The sequence below is a fragment of the Paralichthys olivaceus genome, chromosome 7, assembly GCF_024713975.1.
Source record: "Paralichthys olivaceus isolate ysfri-2021 chromosome 7, ASM2471397v2, whole genome shotgun sequence".
NCBI classification, from domain to species: Eukaryota; Metazoa; Chordata; class Actinopteri; order Pleuronectiformes; family Paralichthyidae; genus Paralichthys; species Paralichthys olivaceus.
This window is the reverse complement of record NC_091099.1, coordinates 14,527,280-14,547,690: the sequence shown is the minus strand read 5'-3', so window position 1 is coordinate 14,547,690 and position 20,411 is coordinate 14,527,280. Positions and strand designations below refer to the sequence as shown.

General features: G+C 41.7%; 1 protein-coding gene and 1 pseudogene across 5 annotated transcripts in view; both read left to right on the top strand.

Annotated features, from left to right (window-relative positions):
- Nucleotides 1-20,411, top strand: part of megf11 (multiple EGF-like-domains 11) — a 77,040-nt gene that overhangs the window by 47,554 nt on the left and 9,075 nt on the right. For all 5 annotated transcript variants that reach the window (XM_069528718.1, XM_069528717.1, XM_069528716.1 and 2 more), the window contains 10 exons: nucleotides 2,266-2,512; nucleotides 2,677-2,797; nucleotides 3,669-3,805; nucleotides 5,701-5,913; nucleotides 6,396-6,570; nucleotides 10,601-10,721; nucleotides 12,315-12,478; nucleotides 12,583-12,685; nucleotides 15,564-15,710; nucleotides 18,874-19,008. In XM_069528718.1, the coding sequence (XP_069384819.1) occupies nucleotides 2,266-2,512; nucleotides 2,677-2,797; nucleotides 3,669-3,805; nucleotides 5,701-5,913; nucleotides 6,396-6,570; nucleotides 10,601-10,721; nucleotides 12,315-12,478; nucleotides 12,583-12,685; nucleotides 15,564-15,710; nucleotides 18,874-19,008 (1,563 nt within the window). The remainder of the gene's footprint in view (nucleotides 1-2,265; nucleotides 2,513-2,676; nucleotides 2,798-3,668; nucleotides 3,806-5,700; nucleotides 5,914-6,395; nucleotides 6,571-10,600; nucleotides 10,722-12,314; nucleotides 12,479-12,582; nucleotides 12,686-15,563; nucleotides 15,711-18,873; nucleotides 19,009-20,411) is intronic.
- Nucleotides 15,717-18,859, top strand: LOC138410853 (uncharacterized; annotated as a pseudogene).

Genomic DNA, 20,411 nt, shown 5'->3' with positions numbered 1-20,411 from the left:
CGAGGCCACTGTCACTGCTAACACATTAGCTGCATGGTTGTGAGAATAGAAGCTGTCCACTTTCTACTAATATTGTTTTACAAAAACTGGCAGCGATAGAGAACAGTTGTGAGATCATTGTTAAAGATTTGGAATTAATGGAGCTAAACTGTGGGCTATATATAAAGATGGATGACTTGCATCTACTTTAGCCAATTAAGCTAAAATATCCAGGATATGGTGCAGCCATCTTGTGTTGGTGACGTCATTTGGAGTCAGCACAGTAGCCTAGTGATAGTGGAATGGAACCACAGCATCAGCGTCGACCATTTAGGAGTCTCAGCTGTCAATCATTGTTTTTATAGCATCAGATAACTAATTAAAACAACATACCACAAATAAATTATGCTTGACAAACATCAGTGTAATACAAACTACCTAAAATGACAGTAAACCTTTTTGTAAAAAATATATGTAGTTTGTTTGGCCCATCATCCACTAACATTGAGGAGACAGGGTGAGCTATACTATAGCCAACCACCAGGGGGCGATCCAGATTATTTGTCTTCAATTTTGGGTAGATGTCATGTCATATGTCTTTATACAGTCTATAGACAGTAAGGAAGCAAGATATCATAGTGAACAAGTATGTTTTGGCATGTTTTGGTATTTTTCTTCCCCCTAGTGATGAAAATTGAGAAACGTAATAGACATCACAGCTGCAACCATTTAATCAGGCTCTCAGCATTAGCTTGTTTTTAGCAAGAGAAAATTACAAAACAGAACCTTCGAATGATGTATAGTTTGTCTTTCTTCAGTCTCTTGACTGAAATACCAACAGGTTTGGGTGAAGCTTGATTGATGCTTTGGCAGACGTCTATTGGCAGGAGACGTTCATTTTGCTCTGCAGTGTTGCCTCCTTTATATTGGCCTTACAGAAGCTTTTCACATACTGTATAGAGCAGTGTTTGTAGGTGTGAAACAGGCTCAGTGGTCACACACAGTCTCAATTTGATTTCTAGCTCAGATCCTTCCTGTGTGCAGTTTGCATGTTCTTCAAGTGTTTGTGAATGCACGAGTGTCTGTCTGTTATCTTTTAGCTCGGTAATGGAAAGCAGCATTTGTAGGGTGTTACTCCACTTTCTGCTTAAGGCATGCTCAGATTCTCTCTTGCACCTTATGACTCTTAGCAGTATAGACAGCAGATTAAAGATGAGAGTGGTTATATCCAGTATTTTTTATCATTGTAAAAAAAGATTTTTCTTTGACTACGATTGACTGAACATTTCCATCTGTCAATCCTTCTGTACCTTATTGTCTTCGGCACTCAGCCCTTAGTCCATTTGAAGATGTGAATCATCTTTTACAAGGCTAAATAACCTTTTAGCTTTTAGAAAAATAATTAAACTGGGGAATTTTGTGTATTTCAAGGTCCTCTACTGAGTGTTTAGGTAGAGCAGCGGGAGGGTTGATGCAGGACTGGCAAAAAATGAACTGATAACCAGTGCACATGTGGCTGAGGTGGTTTAAATCGTTTTTGGAGAACTAAGCTATATCAGGCTTTGGCTGCACAGATAATACCAAGATGAAGTCATGATTGGATTTGATCATTTAAGGTTTGTAGGTAACAAGATAAAAGACAACAAAAAGAATAATTTCAACGTAATGACATTTAAAACTGTGACATTTTATTGAATTGATAGAAAATGAATAAAATCAACAAGAGCTGAACATGATGGCATGAACATCAAGCAGCACTGTGAGAAAGTAGCTATTAAACTATAAAAACATCAAAACAACAAAACAAAAATTTATTTTAGTTTAGACATATTTTCGACCCATGATAAACAATGTAATATTCAGGATTTATTTCAGTGATTATTACTTTCTTGGTTAATTTGTCGTGTTATTATTACCTCTGACAGGGAGGCTTGTTTTCCATCTTTCTTTGTTTGTTTGTCTGTTAGTTAGCAGGATTACACAAAATTTAGTTGAAAGCAGCAGAATCGGTCAGGACATTTTGGTGTGGATCCACAGTTTGATCCTGGATTTCTTTTTTCATTTTCTTGGTTTTTCAATAGTTTTGTTGAGAATAATTCATGGATCTTGATGGAAAAAAAACTGCCATCTTCAGGGGACTGATATTTTCAAATTGACTGATATTACTACATCCAATAAAAATTTGGAGTGCCCTTTTTGTTTCAGATGTTTTCGAGGGTAAATCCTGGTGCAAATTCTCCTGTGTCACTCTTCCCTGTCTGATGCCACTTCTCTCTGTGCCTGCAGGTTGTGAGAGCGACTACTGGGGACCTCATTGCAGTAATCGCTGCCAGTGCCAAAATGGGGCTAAGTGTAACCCCATCACAGGTGCCTGTGTCTGCACTGATGGGTACCAGGGATGGCGATGTGAGGAGCCCTGTGAGCACGGATACTATGGCAAGTTGTGCCAACTTCCCTGCCAGTGTCTCAATGGTGCCACCTGCAACCATGAGACAGGAGAGTGCATCTGTGCACCGGGGTACTCAGGGGCTTTGTGAGTACCTGAAGCATGTTTACTCCTTTGACTTTTTCTTTGTGCCGTCTATGGAAAATTGTGTCTTTTGTTCTTTGTGAGTGTATTTTTGTTGACGCAAAGAACTGCAGGCGAACACAAGTTATGTGTCTGAGACATTTAACTCTTGACATGTGCGGTGACAGCTGTGGAGAGCGCTGCCCCTCCGGGAGTCACGGGCCTCAGTGCGAGCAGCGCTGCCCCTGTCAGAATGGGGGAACCTGCCACCACATCACCGGAGACTGTTCCTGCCGGACCGGGTGGACGGTAAGTCACATAATAAGCGAGGTTAGGAAAGAAATAAAGAGGAAAGGCAGGAGAGAAGAAAAGGGCTGAATATTGTTATTGTTCTGGTCTGTAATGTAGTTTGTACTGACACGCAAGACTGACATGTTGACACGAACCTTAAGATCAATACGCTGTGTTCAATTATAAATGAGAAATTCCCTGCACCTTGCAAGAAAAACTTCTGACTCCAGAGGTTGATTAATGTTTTCTTTAACCCCAGTTCACAAAATAATGTCAAGTGAACACTGCCACCCCCAGTTTACATTAGAAAGTGTTACTAAAGGAAAATCCTTGTGGACTTGTAGTTTAAGGTTGTTATTCCTGGTCGGTGTAGTTTCGAGCAGTGTTTAGTTTTAGGTTATTTCTAAAATGAAATGAAGTTAACTAGTTAACTAAGGTTCAGGAGCACGGCCACGACTCAACCACACCTCTAATCACATGCCAGTCCACATGTGCCCATCACTCTCCATTTGTCTCAAAGTCTTCAACTCACCCTTTTTCCTTCCTTGATGAGAAAAGAAGAGAAAAACAAGACAGAAGAAAAGAAAAAGACTATCCACATCCCTTTTTCCTCTTTCCCTCATCCATATACCCTCATCACTTCATCCTCCTTCCCTCATCCATATACACTGATCCCTTCATCCTCCTTCCATCATTCCTACCCTCATCCCTCAACCTCCTTCCCTCATCCCTTCCCTCATCACTTCATCCTATTGTTGGGGCGTGGTCCTTTTTAGTGAAACATGCCACAAACAAATATCTTCAGCAGTCAGTTAACTATCCAAACATTGACAAAGCGTATGAGGGCAGCCACAGATTCTTCATACCTTTGGTGGCTGTTTCTTTTCAGGGTTCAGTTTGTGCCCAGCCCTGTCCTCTTGGCAAGTACGGCAGCAACTGCAGCAAGGACTGCTCGTGCCGTAACGGCGGAATATGCGACCACATCACGGGGCAGTGCCAGTGTGCAGCTGGTTTCAGTGGACGCAGGTACGCAGCTGACACCCACCCGAAAGCCTTTGTAAATATACTCTGCAAACTTTTTAACTTCAACTTGTAAAATAGGTCAGACAATGGCATGATTTATTGATATTAGTATTTAATGAAAAGGGATGGTTTCATGCCGACAGTTACACATTAAACAGTCCCTCATTGACCTATTCTCTTTGTTGACTTCCTAATAAGTCAAACCTGGATGTTCTTTTAAAAGAGAGTAAATGCTAGAATAATCTCAGACTCAACAGAAACGAGTATTTATAAATGCCCATTAGACCATCTGAGGTTGGATGGGAAACTCTTAATAGAGCGTTTATGTTTAATTAATCTCGTACTTCTTACTGGCCAGCAAGGTTTCGTGTCTTCGGCCGTCATCCTCCTCCGTTCCCAGCCCGTCCATTGATCTCACCATGGCCTACATGCTGTTTGGATTCTACTCATTAATTATAAGTAATGGGCTTGTGCTAAGGCCTCATTGAAATCCACAGATCTTTTAAGTTCCCCATGGCCGCCAGAGCGGCCCAGAGCAGCCTGGGTTTATTAGTTCAGCTAAACCAATTGTCTCGTGGATGGAAACACTTCCTCGACGAGACCTTTCTTTTACTTTATTATTTTGCGAAATTGCCCTCATTCATTTTGTCAGTGGCAGGTGAATTAACCTGCCAGGAATAATCTGAGATTGTGTTAGCCCCCACCTTCTCCTGTCTCCTATAGTAATACCTTTGTCCCCTGATAAAACTAAAGCCAGGGTAATTTAAACATGAAACATAACTTGACCATTTTATAATGTAATTGAGCTATTTGTAATAGCTTTGTTAGACCCCTGAGAGCGATAGTCCACCATGGTTGTGTAGTTAAGTCAGTATATTTAAGTGAAGAACATATCCCTTTTCAGTTTTATCCTGTAAAACTACTCTGCAGTTTTAGGCTCTGTGGTTGTGTGGTCACTAAGTCTCATCCTACTCCTGCAGAGAAACTGACATCCTGACGGAAGACAGCCGGGGGCTGGGCTCTGTGCTTTTTCATGTTCTTGGTGGGATTTGACTATGTCAGCCTGGGATTTAGGAACATTTTTTTCAAATTAAATATTCATTATTTCAATGAAGGAACATAAAAATACTATTAATAATGTAATAAGTTTTACTATAATACAGTAGCTGCTGAAAAGTTGAAAAATGTAATAGTCTTTTTATTTAACATAACCTTGTTTTGTACAATGTCATTGTGTGTTACGTGTGCAATTCAACTTATTATTGTCAACATAACACCCCTTCTGTCAAAATAGGCAACAATAACAGCTTTTGAAACAGAATTTAAGGTTGAAAGTTTGTCAATATTTCCTATTGTCAGGCCTACACTGAGTGGTAGTGTGATGAAAGAGGCAATATTAAGGCTTTATTCTTACGTTTTATAGAATATAATTATTATTAGTTTGTCTTTTAAGCTCCATCATAGCTTTGAATAATATAAATTGTGTTGAATTTTGAAAGGTTTCAAATGGAAATGTAAATTTTCCAAAGTTGCCATTATGTCATTGATTTAATAAGTGGCCTACTGAATATATATAATATATACAAAAGTAGCACTCATCATGGTTTCCCACAATTGAAGGTTCATTAAAAAATTAGAATGTTCATATTTGAAAAGCTGGAACCAGAGATCAATGGGGATTGGATAATAAAATAAACCATTAATTTATAATCAAAATAGCTAAACTAATTGATTCATCGTGTAATTTTGTAGCTTTAATTCCTCAGTGTATAATTTCCAGCTGCTTTTAACCTTTCAACTTCTCGATTTCATGTTTCAAGCCCTGGCTTTAATTTATATACTGGACTTGGCATTGTTCAAGCACCGATTTAAAACACAGTGTGTGTCATTTTCCACAGGTGTCAGGATGACTGTCCCGTGGGCACCTTCGGTCCACAGTGTAACCAGAGGTGTGAGTGTCAGAATGGAGCCAAGTGTCACCACATCAACGGAGCCTGTCTGTGTGAAACAGGGTTCAAAGGGCCTAATTGCCAGGAGAGATTCTGTCCCCCGGGCCTCTACGGCCTCATCTGTGACAAGTACTGCCCCTGTAATACCACCAACACTGTGAGGTAAGTGAGACATCAGTGCAAAGCCACACACAGCCTTACACTGGCCAAGCCCAGAAGTGAAGCCCCCTGCAGCTCCATCTGAATAAAGACTCCTCCAGCTCAATTTCTACCTCCTCTGAGCTCTAAGCCAGCTCTCATTGTGAAGTCTGGACACCTCTTAGCCGTGTCATCCAGTTAGCTTTTAATCACAACCTTTGCCTCATCCATAATTTTCTCAGCCACATTCATAGTTAATGCAGTGTTAATGCTCAGATTCCGGCCGGAGTTGCGCACCGACCATAGAAGTCATTACAGAAAGAAGGAGAAAATGGTCATGTCATCCATCAGAAACAAGCACGTAGGCACACAGATGGATGAATTGCTGTTGGCGCAGACCTCACATTTTGACCCCGCTCAGGAATCAAGTGTTGATATTCTCTCCCGAGCTGAATCTCTTTTTCTTCCCCGCTGTTGTCCCATCTTTCTTTCTCATTATGTTGAAGCTGCCACCCACTTTCTGGTGAATGCAGCTGCTCAGCAGGATGGACGGGGCTTTACTGTAATGAGACCTGCCCGCCTGGATACTACGGCGAGGGATGCATGCTGCCTTGCAGCTGTACCAACGGAGCTGACTGCCACACTGTCACAGGTGCCTGTATATGTGCCCCTGGGTTCATGGTGAGTCTCATCTAACTTTGCTGCTCTTTAATTGTACATGAGTCAGTGGGTCTCATCATAGTGATATTTTAGAAGTTATTTGTTTTATAGTTATTTCTTTTGTTTTTATTTGATCTTCATGTGGACACATGGTCTCACGACATCAAAATCTTTTTTTCCGAGTCCATCATGCTGAATGGCAGCAGAGTTATAATGCACAATTAAACACAGAGCCAATAACATTTACTAAAGGAAGAACAATAACGACAAGAGGAAAAAGAGGAAAACAAAAGAGAATAAATAAAGGGGATTCAAAACAAGTAAAAAAACGGTTTAAAGAATTAACACTTCACTCTCTATTTTAATCTAATCTCTGGTTTTTACACTTATAAATATACTATTGGTTACATTACTTGTTAAGCCATTGTTGATTGTGATGCTTTCTCTTGCAATCTTTGTCACACTAAAGAAATTCAGCAGATCTACTTAATAAGGATAATGATGCAAGGAGAGTCCAGTAAGGGTGTCTCATGTCACATGCTATGAAGCTCTTCATCCTCCCACAGTGTGAGCTTTACTTTGAAAGGTTGTAGTATTGATTTATGTTTCATGTTATTTGTGGCCGTTTGTTCGAGTCATTGTGGTCATAATGTGCTGGAAGTTGTTCCAGTGTTACTTTTTTGTACAAAGGCAGCCAGCAGCAGGGTGAGATATTTTCTCATTGTCTTATAATGGATGTGCTCCGATGCACCACAAGAAATTCCTTTCTAAATGATTCATTCTGTGGTGCAGCTGCGTGCAGACATTAATATTCAGTCGTGTTTATTTTATAAATACGCTCGATATGCCTTAATTGTAGCATAAGAGAAACGGGCAGAGAGCGTGTTTGGATCTATATTCCTGGAACGATTGGGAGCAAATTGAATCTTTGAACTATATATGTTTCTGTTTTAGTAGTTTTTCTTTTTCTGTAGCCACTTTGTCCCTTTTACAACTGTCAAATTAGTTGGGCAACTTCAATCAGTTTTTCCATTGTACTTCTTGTCTTGCAATCTGAAGTTACAGAGCAACAGAGACCGGGAGGGTACATTTCTGCCAACATTACATTTTAGTGGAAATTGCCTGTGTCTTACAGCGGAGCACTGTGGTGAATTGAGCTACCGAGCGCGGCCGCAGACTGTGTCTTAATTTGCTCCACCTGTTCTCTTTGGCGGCTGCTTGGAAGGGCTGCCAGACCCATTAAACAGACCTAGAGGGCAGGAGCTGGATAGGAAAGGAGGCAGTCAGATGGGAACCGACACACCTCATATGGAAGATTGGTGTGTGTGTGTGTGTGTGTGTGTGTGTGTGTGTGTGTGTGTGTGTGTGTGTGTGTGTGTGTGTGTGTGTGAGAGGAGGTGAGCACATGGTAGTTTTTTTTTTACTCTTACAACAAAGCTGCTGTGCAAGCAACACTGATGGCTTGTTAGAAATCTTTTTGTCACGTGTGAGCCTGTCGATTATTATCACTCGGTGGGATTTTTTAAACCTGGCTGAGGATGGTGTTGGGGCCGTGATTACTGGTGAAGTAATTTCTGCAGGGGACAACTGATAGGACTAAGCCTTCCTGCTGCATCTTTGTTCTGGAGCCCCATCAGGGGGTAAACTAAGCAAAGTGTTGGAGCATACTGAGCTCCTGCACGCTTGATTTAGCTCTAGTAATTGGACATGCTCTTTTTGACTGGGACAAAGTGATTACATGTTACCTATTCAGGCATTGTCCCTTGCAATTTGCAGCATGTACTCATAGCAACATTTCACCCCAAATGTCTACAGTTTATATAGATTCTCTTGACGCTGCAGTATCTGAAATATGAATACATTAGTGATTGCTTCCAGTCTGCATTTGTAGACAGTAGAAAAAATAATTTTCCCATCTCTCTGGGCTTTCTTTCCTCATCGAAAGGTTCAGAGGTTCATTTTCTGTCTTGCTTGCATGAATTTTTAACTGCAGTCACTCATGCAGCAGTTAGACGAACTGTTAAGGAGTGAGACTGATTGGTAATTAGCGGTGCCACTTGCATCTAGTCTCACTAGGTACCAGGCTGATCAATATTGCGTCAGTGAGAGGCTTTCAGGGAAAAAAAGCTCTCCGATTACATTAAGATACTAATAGGTATGAATCTGATGCCTTGGCCAAGGATGACCTGGCTGTCTCTCAGCGGCACAGGTCTGGTTGCTGCCTCCTTCGGCTGTATAGTTATGTAAGGTCCTGCTGCTCTCGTGCGATGGACTGACAGCCCGTGTATTAATAATGATTCTTCACATACAGACTTCTATCCTTCACAGCTCAGAAAGAATATGAATCAGTCGACTAATGAGAGCTCTGCCTTTCCCCTCTTGAGAGCGGACCAACCGCTGGTCTCTGTGCCTTGAGGGTTAAACCAAGTGGAATCTGACGCAGCCATGGATGCAACAAAATCCATGTGGTCATTTGTGGCTGCATGACGTTTTATCCATGAGTCCAGTCACCAGTAAATTGCCTCTGCTGTGAAGACAGTCCGAAGCCAAGCTCCCCCCCCCCTCCCCCAGCCCCCCCAGCTGGTCGAACTTCTCCCGCACTTAACAACTGTTACTGAACTGCTATTGTTAGCAGTCTTGAAGCTGTCATTTGCAGCAGAACAAAGGTTATCGCAACCGATTGATAAAAATTTCATCCACAGACAGACACTTTTATGTGATGTACGGGGAGGAGAGATGTTTTAAGATGTGTGTTCTGCCCCTGGCGTCCACTGGCACATCTCCTCCTGTCTCCTGTTTAAACTGAGTTCAAAATGATAATGAGCGCAGTGAGCAGCCGGCAGTCCCCCAGTGCTCTGGTGAGTGAAGCGAGAGCCACTCAGGACTCCTCTGGGCCACTAATTGGAACTCTAAATCATTGTGTCACCTGTCACTCAAGGCAGGGTTTGGAAAGGAGGATGTGGGAATCCATAGACCGGCTATGATCTCAAGCTTAGGGAAGGACGAGACTTGTTGAGGTGGGCTGTGCTCAGCCTTTAAAGCAGAGAAATTCTAATTACAGGCGGCTGCAGAGGACAAGGAAGGAGTACTCCATGTACTCTAACAGATTGCTTGCTTTAATGTGAAGGCTGAAGGCTGCAGCAGCATGGCTGCCGATATTCCATTGGTGAGCTTTTTATGAGAAGATTGCGGGTCTGGTGGTACATGTCTGTTAGGGACATCTCCGGGATCCATGTGTCCTTCCACTTCAGCATGGAATTTGTTTGGCTTTTACATCCACCACAGGTAACTGATGGAACACGACCACCAGTTGCTTTTATAAAGAGCTTCACTCTGAGGCTCAAAATGTGCACAGTTTGTGCCGTCACCTGAACCAACCAATAGGGCGACAATGACATGACTTAAAGACCGTCAGCTGTGTCCTTTGGGATACCAGTAGTTATTGTGTAATTCTGCTAACTAACAGACAAACAAACAAGATGTGATGAAAACACAACATCCTTGGCTGAGGTCACTAAAATTGACTGAAAAAAAGGAGATCTGAAAGTAGCTTGTTTAGGAATGGATGGGGGAAGAGTTGTTTGTTCCCTGGGTTTGGATTTTCAGCCAGTCTGATTGAAATGGGGACCCCCCCCCCCCATGAGAATAAGGGAGAAGGAGTGAGAGAAAGAGAAAATGAAAGAGAGTGGAGAGATGGGGGGGAGCAGGGTTGCTAAAGGCAACGCGTGGCTGGCAGTAAGGGCTGTCCGATTATTTAGACTGCATAACTGGAAGCTAGGAGGCGATAGAGTGGGGTGATCGGGAGTCGTCCTTCTTCTTGAACTTCAGTAACCATCATACATCCATTCAGTTTTACAACTGCTTTTCTCCTCAGCCTGTATACAGATATGATGGGTCAAAAAAAATCGATATAGCGACGTGCATTGAACCGTCCCCGTCTCTCTGTCTGCATCTGCTCAGACTATATTATTTCTGTTTCAGGACTGCCCGAGTCAGCATTTATTGCCATGCTGATTCTATGCCTCATGACTTTGCATTATTTATACCACAGGGTGAGGACTGTGCCACAGTGTGTCCCCCTGGTCTTCATGGACCGAGCTGCATGTCCACCTGCTCCTGCCATAATCATGCATCCTGCTCTCCTGTCGATGGCTCCTGTGTCTGCAGAGAAGGTGCAGCATTACCGTCCTGTGGTGGAAGTTTAAAAGAACTCCTGAACACTTGCATACATATTTATGGGCTGAGTTAGCCTGCAGTCTGTACTTAAATATAAGATGCATTGGTTCTAGTTCAGACACAACTTCCAGATAAACCCCTGATGCCTAATGACCTATTCTCAACTTGTTATGTTCAGTTTTCTTTTTTAATGAATTATGTGTATTCCTAAAATGAGTTAGTAATTTTGTTTAAGGGACATTTGGTGATATGCGTTTCATTCATAAATGTGATTGCAATATAAAGTACTATACAAGCAGTGTGAGCAGTGCAAAATGAGACAACATCTATATGAGGCCCCTCATCTTTGGTTACGACCTTAGTTCAGATTTGAGTTATGAGCTCTTCAAAGTACGAATATTTTTACTTCTTAGACTATGTTTTTGCTGAAATCTTTAGGTGGCCGTGAAGAGTAGAATGTTTATTATATTTCAAAAAACCCTGATTCTAAAAGAAAAGCATCATCCATGAACTGCAACATCCCTGGGTCAAGTCCAGCTGTTGTTCCCAATCTTTTCTTGAAAGAAAATAATTATTCCAGCAAAACCATCTCAGAACAAGAGTCTACAACTATGCCAGCTGCTCCGTCGGGATGTACTTAAGTGGTGCAGGGAGCCAAGTACTAACACATCTTTGTTTACCATGTGAAAATACTAACATTTTTGTAATCATTACTAAGTACAAACTACTGCGAATGTCACTTGTTTTTCAAGTATTTTGTGTTGGGCAGTTTATTTTTGGCTTGATGATTGTGCTAAAGGAAAGTTTGAAGTATCACCACATTTATCACATGGTATCCAATGTTCAGTGAAACAAATCAGAACCACAAACATCAAAGTTGTGGTGGCACGAGTTGAAAGGTCAGAGTATCACCAAAATCTGTAGTTCTCCAGACCTGTAGAAACATTTCATCTTAATCCATCCAGAAGGTGATGAGATTTCAGTGTTAACCACCTAACAGAGCCTCACATGGCTACAAATAAACAGGATTTTTATAAATTGCATATCCTCTCTTTCTTTCACATCCCTTGAATCATGTTCCTTCAATAGACCTATTTATCTTCAAGATTCAGAATTCCAGGTTGGGAATATTTGCAATCACTAAACTAGACCATCATTTTAATCTGTGTTAAATTATTAACTTTAAATGTTCAGTGTGTAAGATTTAGGTGAAATTGCATTGGCAGAAATTGAATATAAAAATATGTTTTCACTAGTGTGTAATCACCTAGTCTGAATTGTTGTTTTCTTTACCCTCGAATGGGCCATTTATATTTAAATACTAGTGACTCTTCTCTACGGAGGCCGCCATGTTTTTTACAGTAGCCCAAACTGGACAAACCAAACACCTTTTGAGTTTTTATGACAACTGAAGACTACCACAGGTTCTCTTTCATGTTTGGAAGAGTAGGGTGAGGTGAGGGGTGTTCAGCTGCAACATGCAATTTCACTACTAAAATCTACACACTGAGACTTTTATGCAATGTTTTATATCCATAAAACTTAAATACAAATCTGTAAAGTAGAGTCTGTGTTTTCTCTCTCTCCAGGATGGCAGGGAGTGGACTGCTCCATCCTCTGTTCCAGCGGTACATGGGGTCTGGGCTGTAATCAAACATGCCTATGTGGCAACGGGGCAGCGTGTGACCCTATGGATGGCATCTGCACATGTTCTCCAGGGTGGAGAGGAGAGCACTGCCACGAGTCCTGTCCTGTAAGCTTGACTTCTGACTTAGAGACTGCGGCATGGATCCAACTTGTAGTGTCTTAATTGTACCCATGTGAAATTTGAACACAGTGAATCTATATAATTGTCAGGATGGCACCTATGGTCTGGAGTGTCGTGAGCGCTGTGACTGTACCCATGCTGACGGTTGTGACCCAGTGAGTGGCTACTGCCGCTGCTACCCCGGCTGGACAGGTCAGTACTGCATTCTCAAAAGAATAAAGTGGACTTTCAAAGCAGTAGTAACACGTAAGCTCTTATCCCCAACTGCTGAAAATAACAGAGATCGAATGCGAGTCAGACTTACTTATTCACCAAAATGGAAAATATGTTGTTGTGTGTGTTTTACAGTGTGTTTACAGAAAGTCTGAGCAGTGCTTTCTTAGTTAAGTGTTCAAATAATTTTGCCATTGAGCCGAATGTGTACGTGAAAGAGAAAGGATCAGAAGTGAGCATTTAATTAATTCTCTTGACTGGATGCTGGCAGTCATGCTCATATTGCATCCATTATTGGTTACACACAACTTCTGATGTGATTCACCAGATTAATATTTGGAGACGGAAACAAATTATTGGCCCAGAATGCTCTCAAGATTTTCAAATGCAGCCTTATGATATTTCTTATTTTCGGCTCTGTTTTTCATTTAAAGTTCCAGGTTGTTGTGAATTCTCACTGAACCGGCTGCCATATTTATTCATTAGAGGATTCACGCTTTCTCAAGCTCTCCTGTTTGAACTCTGATCCCCTCTAGACCCATATTCTCACTTTTTCTTACGTGAACATATGTCTGCTCTTTGTTTCTTGTCGTATCAAACATTTGCATACAGGGAAAGAACAGGAGGGGGAAAGAGTGAATGTCACAGCGAGGGTGAGGATCATTATGCTCAAAAATGAAGCGCTGCATCTGAATGTCAAATGCAGGGGGTTAGCTGAGGACCAGGTCTCTGTGCCTGGGTGGAGAGGTGCAGCCAGGGAAGGAATAGATTTTGTAGGAAAGGTCAAGCCTCAAGTTCTCAGTAGCCCCTTCCATTCAGCCTCCTGAGCTTGGGGCATTTATTCTGGGAAACAATGTGGGTTTTTATTATCTGCAAGAGCGGTTCCGGCAAAACGGGGCTCTCATGCTCTGAATCCTGCACAGGTCTGGACCATCTGTCAGCCTTAATTGTGTCACCGGGGTGCAGGGCTGGGGGCAGCACGCAGCCCAGTGGGCCCAACAATCACATTCATATTTGAATTCTCCAGGCTTGATGGTAGGCTCTCTGAAGGAAAGAGCACTTTGGGTGAGGACAATATGGGATTTGTCACAGGACTAAATCAGGAATAGAAAGAAAAAAAGGCTTTTTACAGAAACACTATTATAATTTTTTTTTGCTGTAAACACTGTCATATCACTGAGCGTGCTTTCGCCCCAGAGTTGGTAAGGCCCTTTACTTTGCTGTCAGCTCACTGTTTGTTTCATCGTGAGGTTTGTGTAAACTGTCAAGAAGCTTGACTCTGGGAGTGTGTGCGGGGAAGTGGCTAAGCCGTCTGTGACCCACACAGTGGTTGCTGGACTGTCGTAAGCCTGACATCAGCCAACAAAGATTTAAAACACGGCTCTGTGAGCAAACACTTGATGCAGGGGCTTCGTACCATTCCACGTTAAATAGGACTTTTATTTCTGAAGAGATGTTATGGTCCATGTCGTAGAGCAGGTGATGTGTGTATGTGTGTGTTTACATGCATAGAGAGAGAGCGTTAAAGAGGGAGAGAGAGGTTTGCTTTGCTCTGTGCGCTCTGCACAAACTGGATAATGGGACCTCTGGCACTTCTCAGCGAAAAGCCTCCTTTTGAAGAGATTTCAGTTCTGGCTTCTCTCACTCTTTCTTCTTCTTCTCCTCCTTCTTCTTCCTCACCATGCATCCAGAACCCCTCTGTTTGTCACCATTAGACTGAGAAGTGTGATGCAGTGTCTGCATTCATTCTCTGACAGTAAAAGGCAGTCTCTGTGTGTGTGTTTTTTTCTGCCTGGCCTAGCAGAACCTCAAACACACTTGCACAAGCCTTGCCCTCCTTTTGAAGTCCATGGCTTGGCTTCTGACTAAATCACTGCTGCCGTGCCCCCTCCTCATCAGCACCAACATTTCCTCTTGGTGTGCTCCTTCATTCGAGCGTGGAGGCGCCCTGGTTACTGTATAACATTGGTCCCCAGAGTTTAGTCCAGGTTTAATTCAAAGGTACCGCACTAATGCTGCTTTAATGGCCACACCATTCTCAGATATTCTCACTCAAAGAAAATTTCAAATGAGGCTGCGAACTACAGGCAGATGCTTGAAAGGTTGCCAAGTTCGAATGCTTGTGTGCATGTGTGTGAGTTTCGTCCATGTGCATGTGTGTAATTATCTGTGTGTGCAGCGAACTATTTTATGTTATAACCCTGCACATATATACAGCTAGGTACATGTGATCTTGCCCCTTTAGTTGTTTTTTTTTAAGGCAGAGAGAAAATGTGCCGCTCTGTTGGATGTGCTAATGCATCCATGTGCGCAGTCAGAGCTCTTGTATGAATGCTGTGTTTTGCGTTTGTTGGTTTGGAGCTGCGCCCAAACACACAGTGACACTTCCAGACTGTGCTCTTGTAGCCTGAGTACTTCCCTTCGGCTCTGCACACTACCCTGGTTCTGCTGAAAGAGAATGGCAGACAAGCCTGGCCTCTCCGGAGACCCAACCCTGTTAATCAACACAGTGCACTGGCAGGGAGCCCCAGTCAGATCAAAAATAAAATACATTTGGAAAGGAGAAACAGAATCTGAAAGGGTGGGCTGAACTAAAAACACACACACACACACACACACACACACACACACACACACTCGAAACTGCAGCTTCTACATTCAGGACTAAAATCAATCCAGGATCCATGCCGGGTGAATAACCCTCCACAGAGCTCCTGTGATCAGACATTATGAATGCTCTCGTGTGATGATGTGTTTTTTTTTTACAAATCACACACTATCTAGGATATTTCATCATATCAGTCTTTCCTTCTTTGTGTGCTTTCACTGAATATCTGTCATTGTGATGTGCCTGCAGGAATCCACTGTGATAATGTGTGCCCGCAAGGCTTCTGGGGACCCAACTGTTCAGTCACCTGCTCCTGTCAGAACGGAGGCTCCTGCTCCCCAGAGGACGGCACTTGTGTGTGTGCACCTGGATACAGAGGGACCTCCTGCAAACGAAGTGAGCTTCTCTTCCTCCTTTACAACCTCCATTTTTTAAAAGCAATACTGGCACGAGACTGCGAGCGGCGCCGCAACAAACCCAATCACAGAACTGACCTTGTTTTGATCTTTAAAGAATCAGAGCCTGCAGAGGAGAAGCACTTTGTTGTTGGTCATAACTGCCTGAGTGTAAACCCTTCATCAATGCTATCACTTAATAACACTGTCTTTACTCCTGCAGCAAGCCCCCACACACACAGACATATGCACACACATGCACACACACTTGAACCCCTCACCCTGTCCTCAACAACCAACTCTCAGTGGGAGTCTCGCAGTCTTCACCCAAGGCTCATCAGAGGGCGTGCTCACTGGGAGAGCCATCTCTGGTTTGTGAATGAGGTCCGTCTGAAGCCGCTCTCAAGTGATGAGCTCACTGATTGGAAGAGAAATTCACAGTCACAACCTGTAAACATCAGTTAGACAGTAAGGAATGTTAACCCTTATGTTATGTTAAGGGTCAATTTGACCCATTTCAGTTTTTGTGTTGACCAAAGTGTAGGTTATCCTTATTTTTTTTTCATGAAATTTTATGACTTTTCCTCATCTAGGGTCATGAACTGCTGTGTAAAATCTGGACACTTAGATGTGTTGTGGAGTGTCTGCACAGAGTTTGTATACAAAGATGATGTTGCGGGTCATTTTGACCCGGACACAAAGTAGCTGTTAAAATCCAAAATAAACATGTCTCTTTGATAAACTTTAATTTGATTGCCTCTGAATAGCCATTCAGAACCAGGTGTGTGTGGAAGAGGGACTTTCTCTCCCCTTTCCTTGTCACTGTTTCCATGCCCTTTCTTTGAGAAATACAACAAAAATGAGCTCCAGACGATTTACAGCTGAAGAAGTTTTATCGCAGCTTATGAACTGGGAAAGTAATGTAGAGGAAGAGATTTCAGAGACAGAGGACAATGCTATTGATGATCCAGATTGTCAATTTTCCCACGATGAGGAGGATTCAGAGGAGGAGTCTGCCGGTGTCCCTTCATCAGATGAAAACCAAGAAACGCAACAATTGTCATCCACAGAGGGGACATGTACATCTAAAGATGGTAAAATAAAATGATCAACATCACCACACCAAAGCAGAGACAGATTGTCATCTTCTAATGTCATCAAAATGACTCCTGGTCCGACAAGATTTGCTGTCGCAAGAGTTGATGATATTGAATCAGCATTTCAGCTCTACATATCCAAACCCATAGAGAAGATAATCCTCGACAAAACAACACTTGTTTCTTACTACCCAAAGAGAAACAAGAACAAGTTCATCACAAGTTCTTGTGATGAGCACAATGCACAAAGATGCATCTCTGAGCACAAGAGAGGACATGAAGCAGCAAATTATCCTGGATTACAACTCCAATTGGTTACAACAATTGAGTTGACAATCTTGACAAAGTCACAGCAACAGCAGTGGAATGCCAGCAAACTGTACCGACGTCGACTTTTCCTGGAAGAACTAGGCAAAGCACTCGTCACTCCCAAGATCCAGAACCGGGCCAGGCCAGATCGATACCCAGCAGCTGCAGCTGTCACTGCAAAGGTCCAGGGCAGGGCATCTGACCAACCCACAATGGATCCTTTGGATACAGGTGCAAAGAAACGCAAAAGATGCCAAGTCTGTCCCTCCCGAGATGACAGTAAAACAAGTACCTGTTGTGTGAGGTGCAAGTGGTACATCTGCAGAAAGCACACAGTCACATTCTGTCCATCATGTGGGGAACACTGAAAATGTTGAACATTGAAAATCGGGAAATAATGGGGCAAGTTAAATGAAAAAAAAAATGTTCGTGAAGAGGGAATAATTGAAATCAGGAGCTCTTTAATATATTGTTGGAATTGTAAATCTCTTCTTCTCATCTCTTATAAATGTTTGTTTAATCTAAAATTAAGTTCTCATTGGTTTAACTTCATTTTTGACTGTTTTGAGTGGATTTACACAATACGGGTCAAAATGACCCGCAACATAATAAATGTAATTTTTTCTCAACATAATACAAGGGTTAAAGAGAGACTGAGGCTACATCCCACATTTTAGTTTTAATACACATCAGCTGTGTTTAAGAGCCGCTAAAACAGATAAGTTTGGAAGTTTGCTGCTGTATTCGTTTTATTTTGAAAACTCCAGGCTGGCATTTTCGTCTGGACGTTTGACATTGACATAGACACTCGCAACCACTTGCTGTTTGGGTCTTTTTGCTTACCATGTAGGCTTTGCTGATTAGTCAGAGTCAACAAGCAACATAGGCCTCGGCTACCGGTGTAGAACGCAACATGGATGAGCAATAACATGTTTTGTCAACTCTGTTGTCTTTGCTTACTGCTGTTGTGTAGTTAAAAATTATTACTCCTTCATATCTACAGATTTTCTGGTTTTGCTGACGAAACTTAAATTGAAAGATTACATGCTTCTGCGTTGGCTAATTAAAGTGCATTACACCCACTGCTTTAAATAAAATGGGTGTCAAACAACAACTCAAGGTGTCGTTATAAGTTCCCAACAGGTTCATATTTCTGAAATACCTGAAACTCCTGAGAATAATGATATCAGTGCAGGTTATGAACATAACAGAGACTTTCAAGGTTCTCGCTGTACTGAAATAAAAATGATTTAATAATAATTGCAGCCTGATATCATGGTTGCACAATTAACACTCTTGGTGTAAGATATTGGCACAATTATCTGTGTAACGCCTTAATGGTTCACATTCTTTCAATAAAATCCATGGTATTAACACACACTTGTGTGTTTCCTGACATTTATAGAGCTACTCTCAAGATATTACATAAAACAGACTTTCACAATTCTCTTAACTCTTTTACTATTCCATCTCTGGCAGCAGATGAAATGAAGTAATTACAATACAGACTGACTTATCCGCTTCTTCCCACCCTTTGCTCTCTCTCTCTCTCTCTCTCTCTCTCTCTCTCTCTCTCTCTCTCTCTCTCTCTCCCTCCTTGTCTTTTCTGCTTTTTAATTCTTCCGAGCCTTGATTTTTTTTTTCTGTAATCCCTTGATCACGCTTGTCACTTTGTTTCATTATTATAAATCTCTTGTTCCATCCAACATTGTCAACTGATTCCCTTTCCCCCCTTCTGCCTCGCTCTGCCGGCCACAGTCTGCTCTCCTGGTTTCTATGGGCACCGCTGCAGCCAGTCGTGTCCGCAGTGCGTCCACAGCACCGGGCCCTGCCATCACATCACGGGCCACTGTGAGTGCCTGTCCGGCTTCTCCGGCTCTCTGTGCAACCAAGGCAAGTAGCCCTCTGTGTCCCTTTGACCTTTTCCTGCTGTTTTACTAACTGTAAAATTCATTCACTGTGAAGTTTCTGTCTTTGCTGCTGGAAAACGATAAAGTACAGTTTCTATCTGAAAATGTCTTGGCATTTTGTCTTGTCATAAAATACAAAACTCTTATTGAAATGGTTGGTAAACTGCCCATATTATAAAAACATAAGTTCTAAAAGTTATTATGTGCTGTTACCTACAATATCTCCTAATATTCTGGGGTTTATTAGCAGGATAGTGAACCTTTTCTGTTACAGTATTTTGTGAAGATGTCTGCACTTTGTCTTAGTCCTTGCTGTGCTTACTGGCTCTAATAAGATCAAGTGACGACCTGCCACCTCTCCCACTGACTTCTTAGCCTTAAAACATGGAATAATGACTATTATCAATGCAAGACCAGAATGAAAGAAAAAAAACAAGATCAACCTTCAACAGAAGCCAGAATATTGCTGAGACCCAATTTTTCCAGACAAAGGAAACATGAAGTAATGTATCTGTGCCTCATCCTAACTCTACAAAAAGAGGTGAATGTAAATAGCTTTTAACAAACATGGAGACAAAAACATGGCACAAGCCAGGACACAGTTCATTAATTCATCAGTTAATTAATTTCAAGGCAGCCAGGCAAACTTCTTTTCTTTGTGATTTTTTTCTGTAATGTTTGAACCACGTAAAAAGATGTTGCTGTTAGAAAGCATACAAGTTACTTCTGTACAGTTCGTTGTTTTAGCTCCAGACTAGTTTGATTTGGATGTTACACTTTTTTTTTAACACATCTGTGTCCTTCTAAGTCAACATACATTCTAAATGGAAGACATCTTTTCAATCAAGGGCTCAGGAGTTTGAGCGGGTTGTTTACTATCCAGAAGGTTGGTGGTTAGATCCCCAGCTTCACCAGTCCACATGCTGAGGTGTCATTTCGAGTGGTCAGTAAGATTAGTCAAGTGTGAAATGAAAAGAAATTTACAACCAACGATTTCTCTATCATGCTCATTCTCTATATGTATCTTAAGAATCAAAGTTCCACACATTTTTTAGGTGCCATCATTCATTTGTTCAATAACCAAAATATACCAGTTACCACTATATAAACATGAATATCTACAATACACTGTAATGCAGAGTTTTTTCAACGACTTAAACTATTCGTATGAGACACCCAGAATAAGATGCTGGTGTATTAACTGATAATGAATGAAAATAACACAATGCTAATATATTTCTTTATTGTAGAAAATTAGTGTTTTATGAACCTAAAATGTTTTTTCTTCTGCTTATAGATACTAAAGAGTTTATTAAATATTGACCATCATTGGCCATAAAGTGCATTAATAATCTGCTCTCCATCACTGCTGAGGATACATACCTG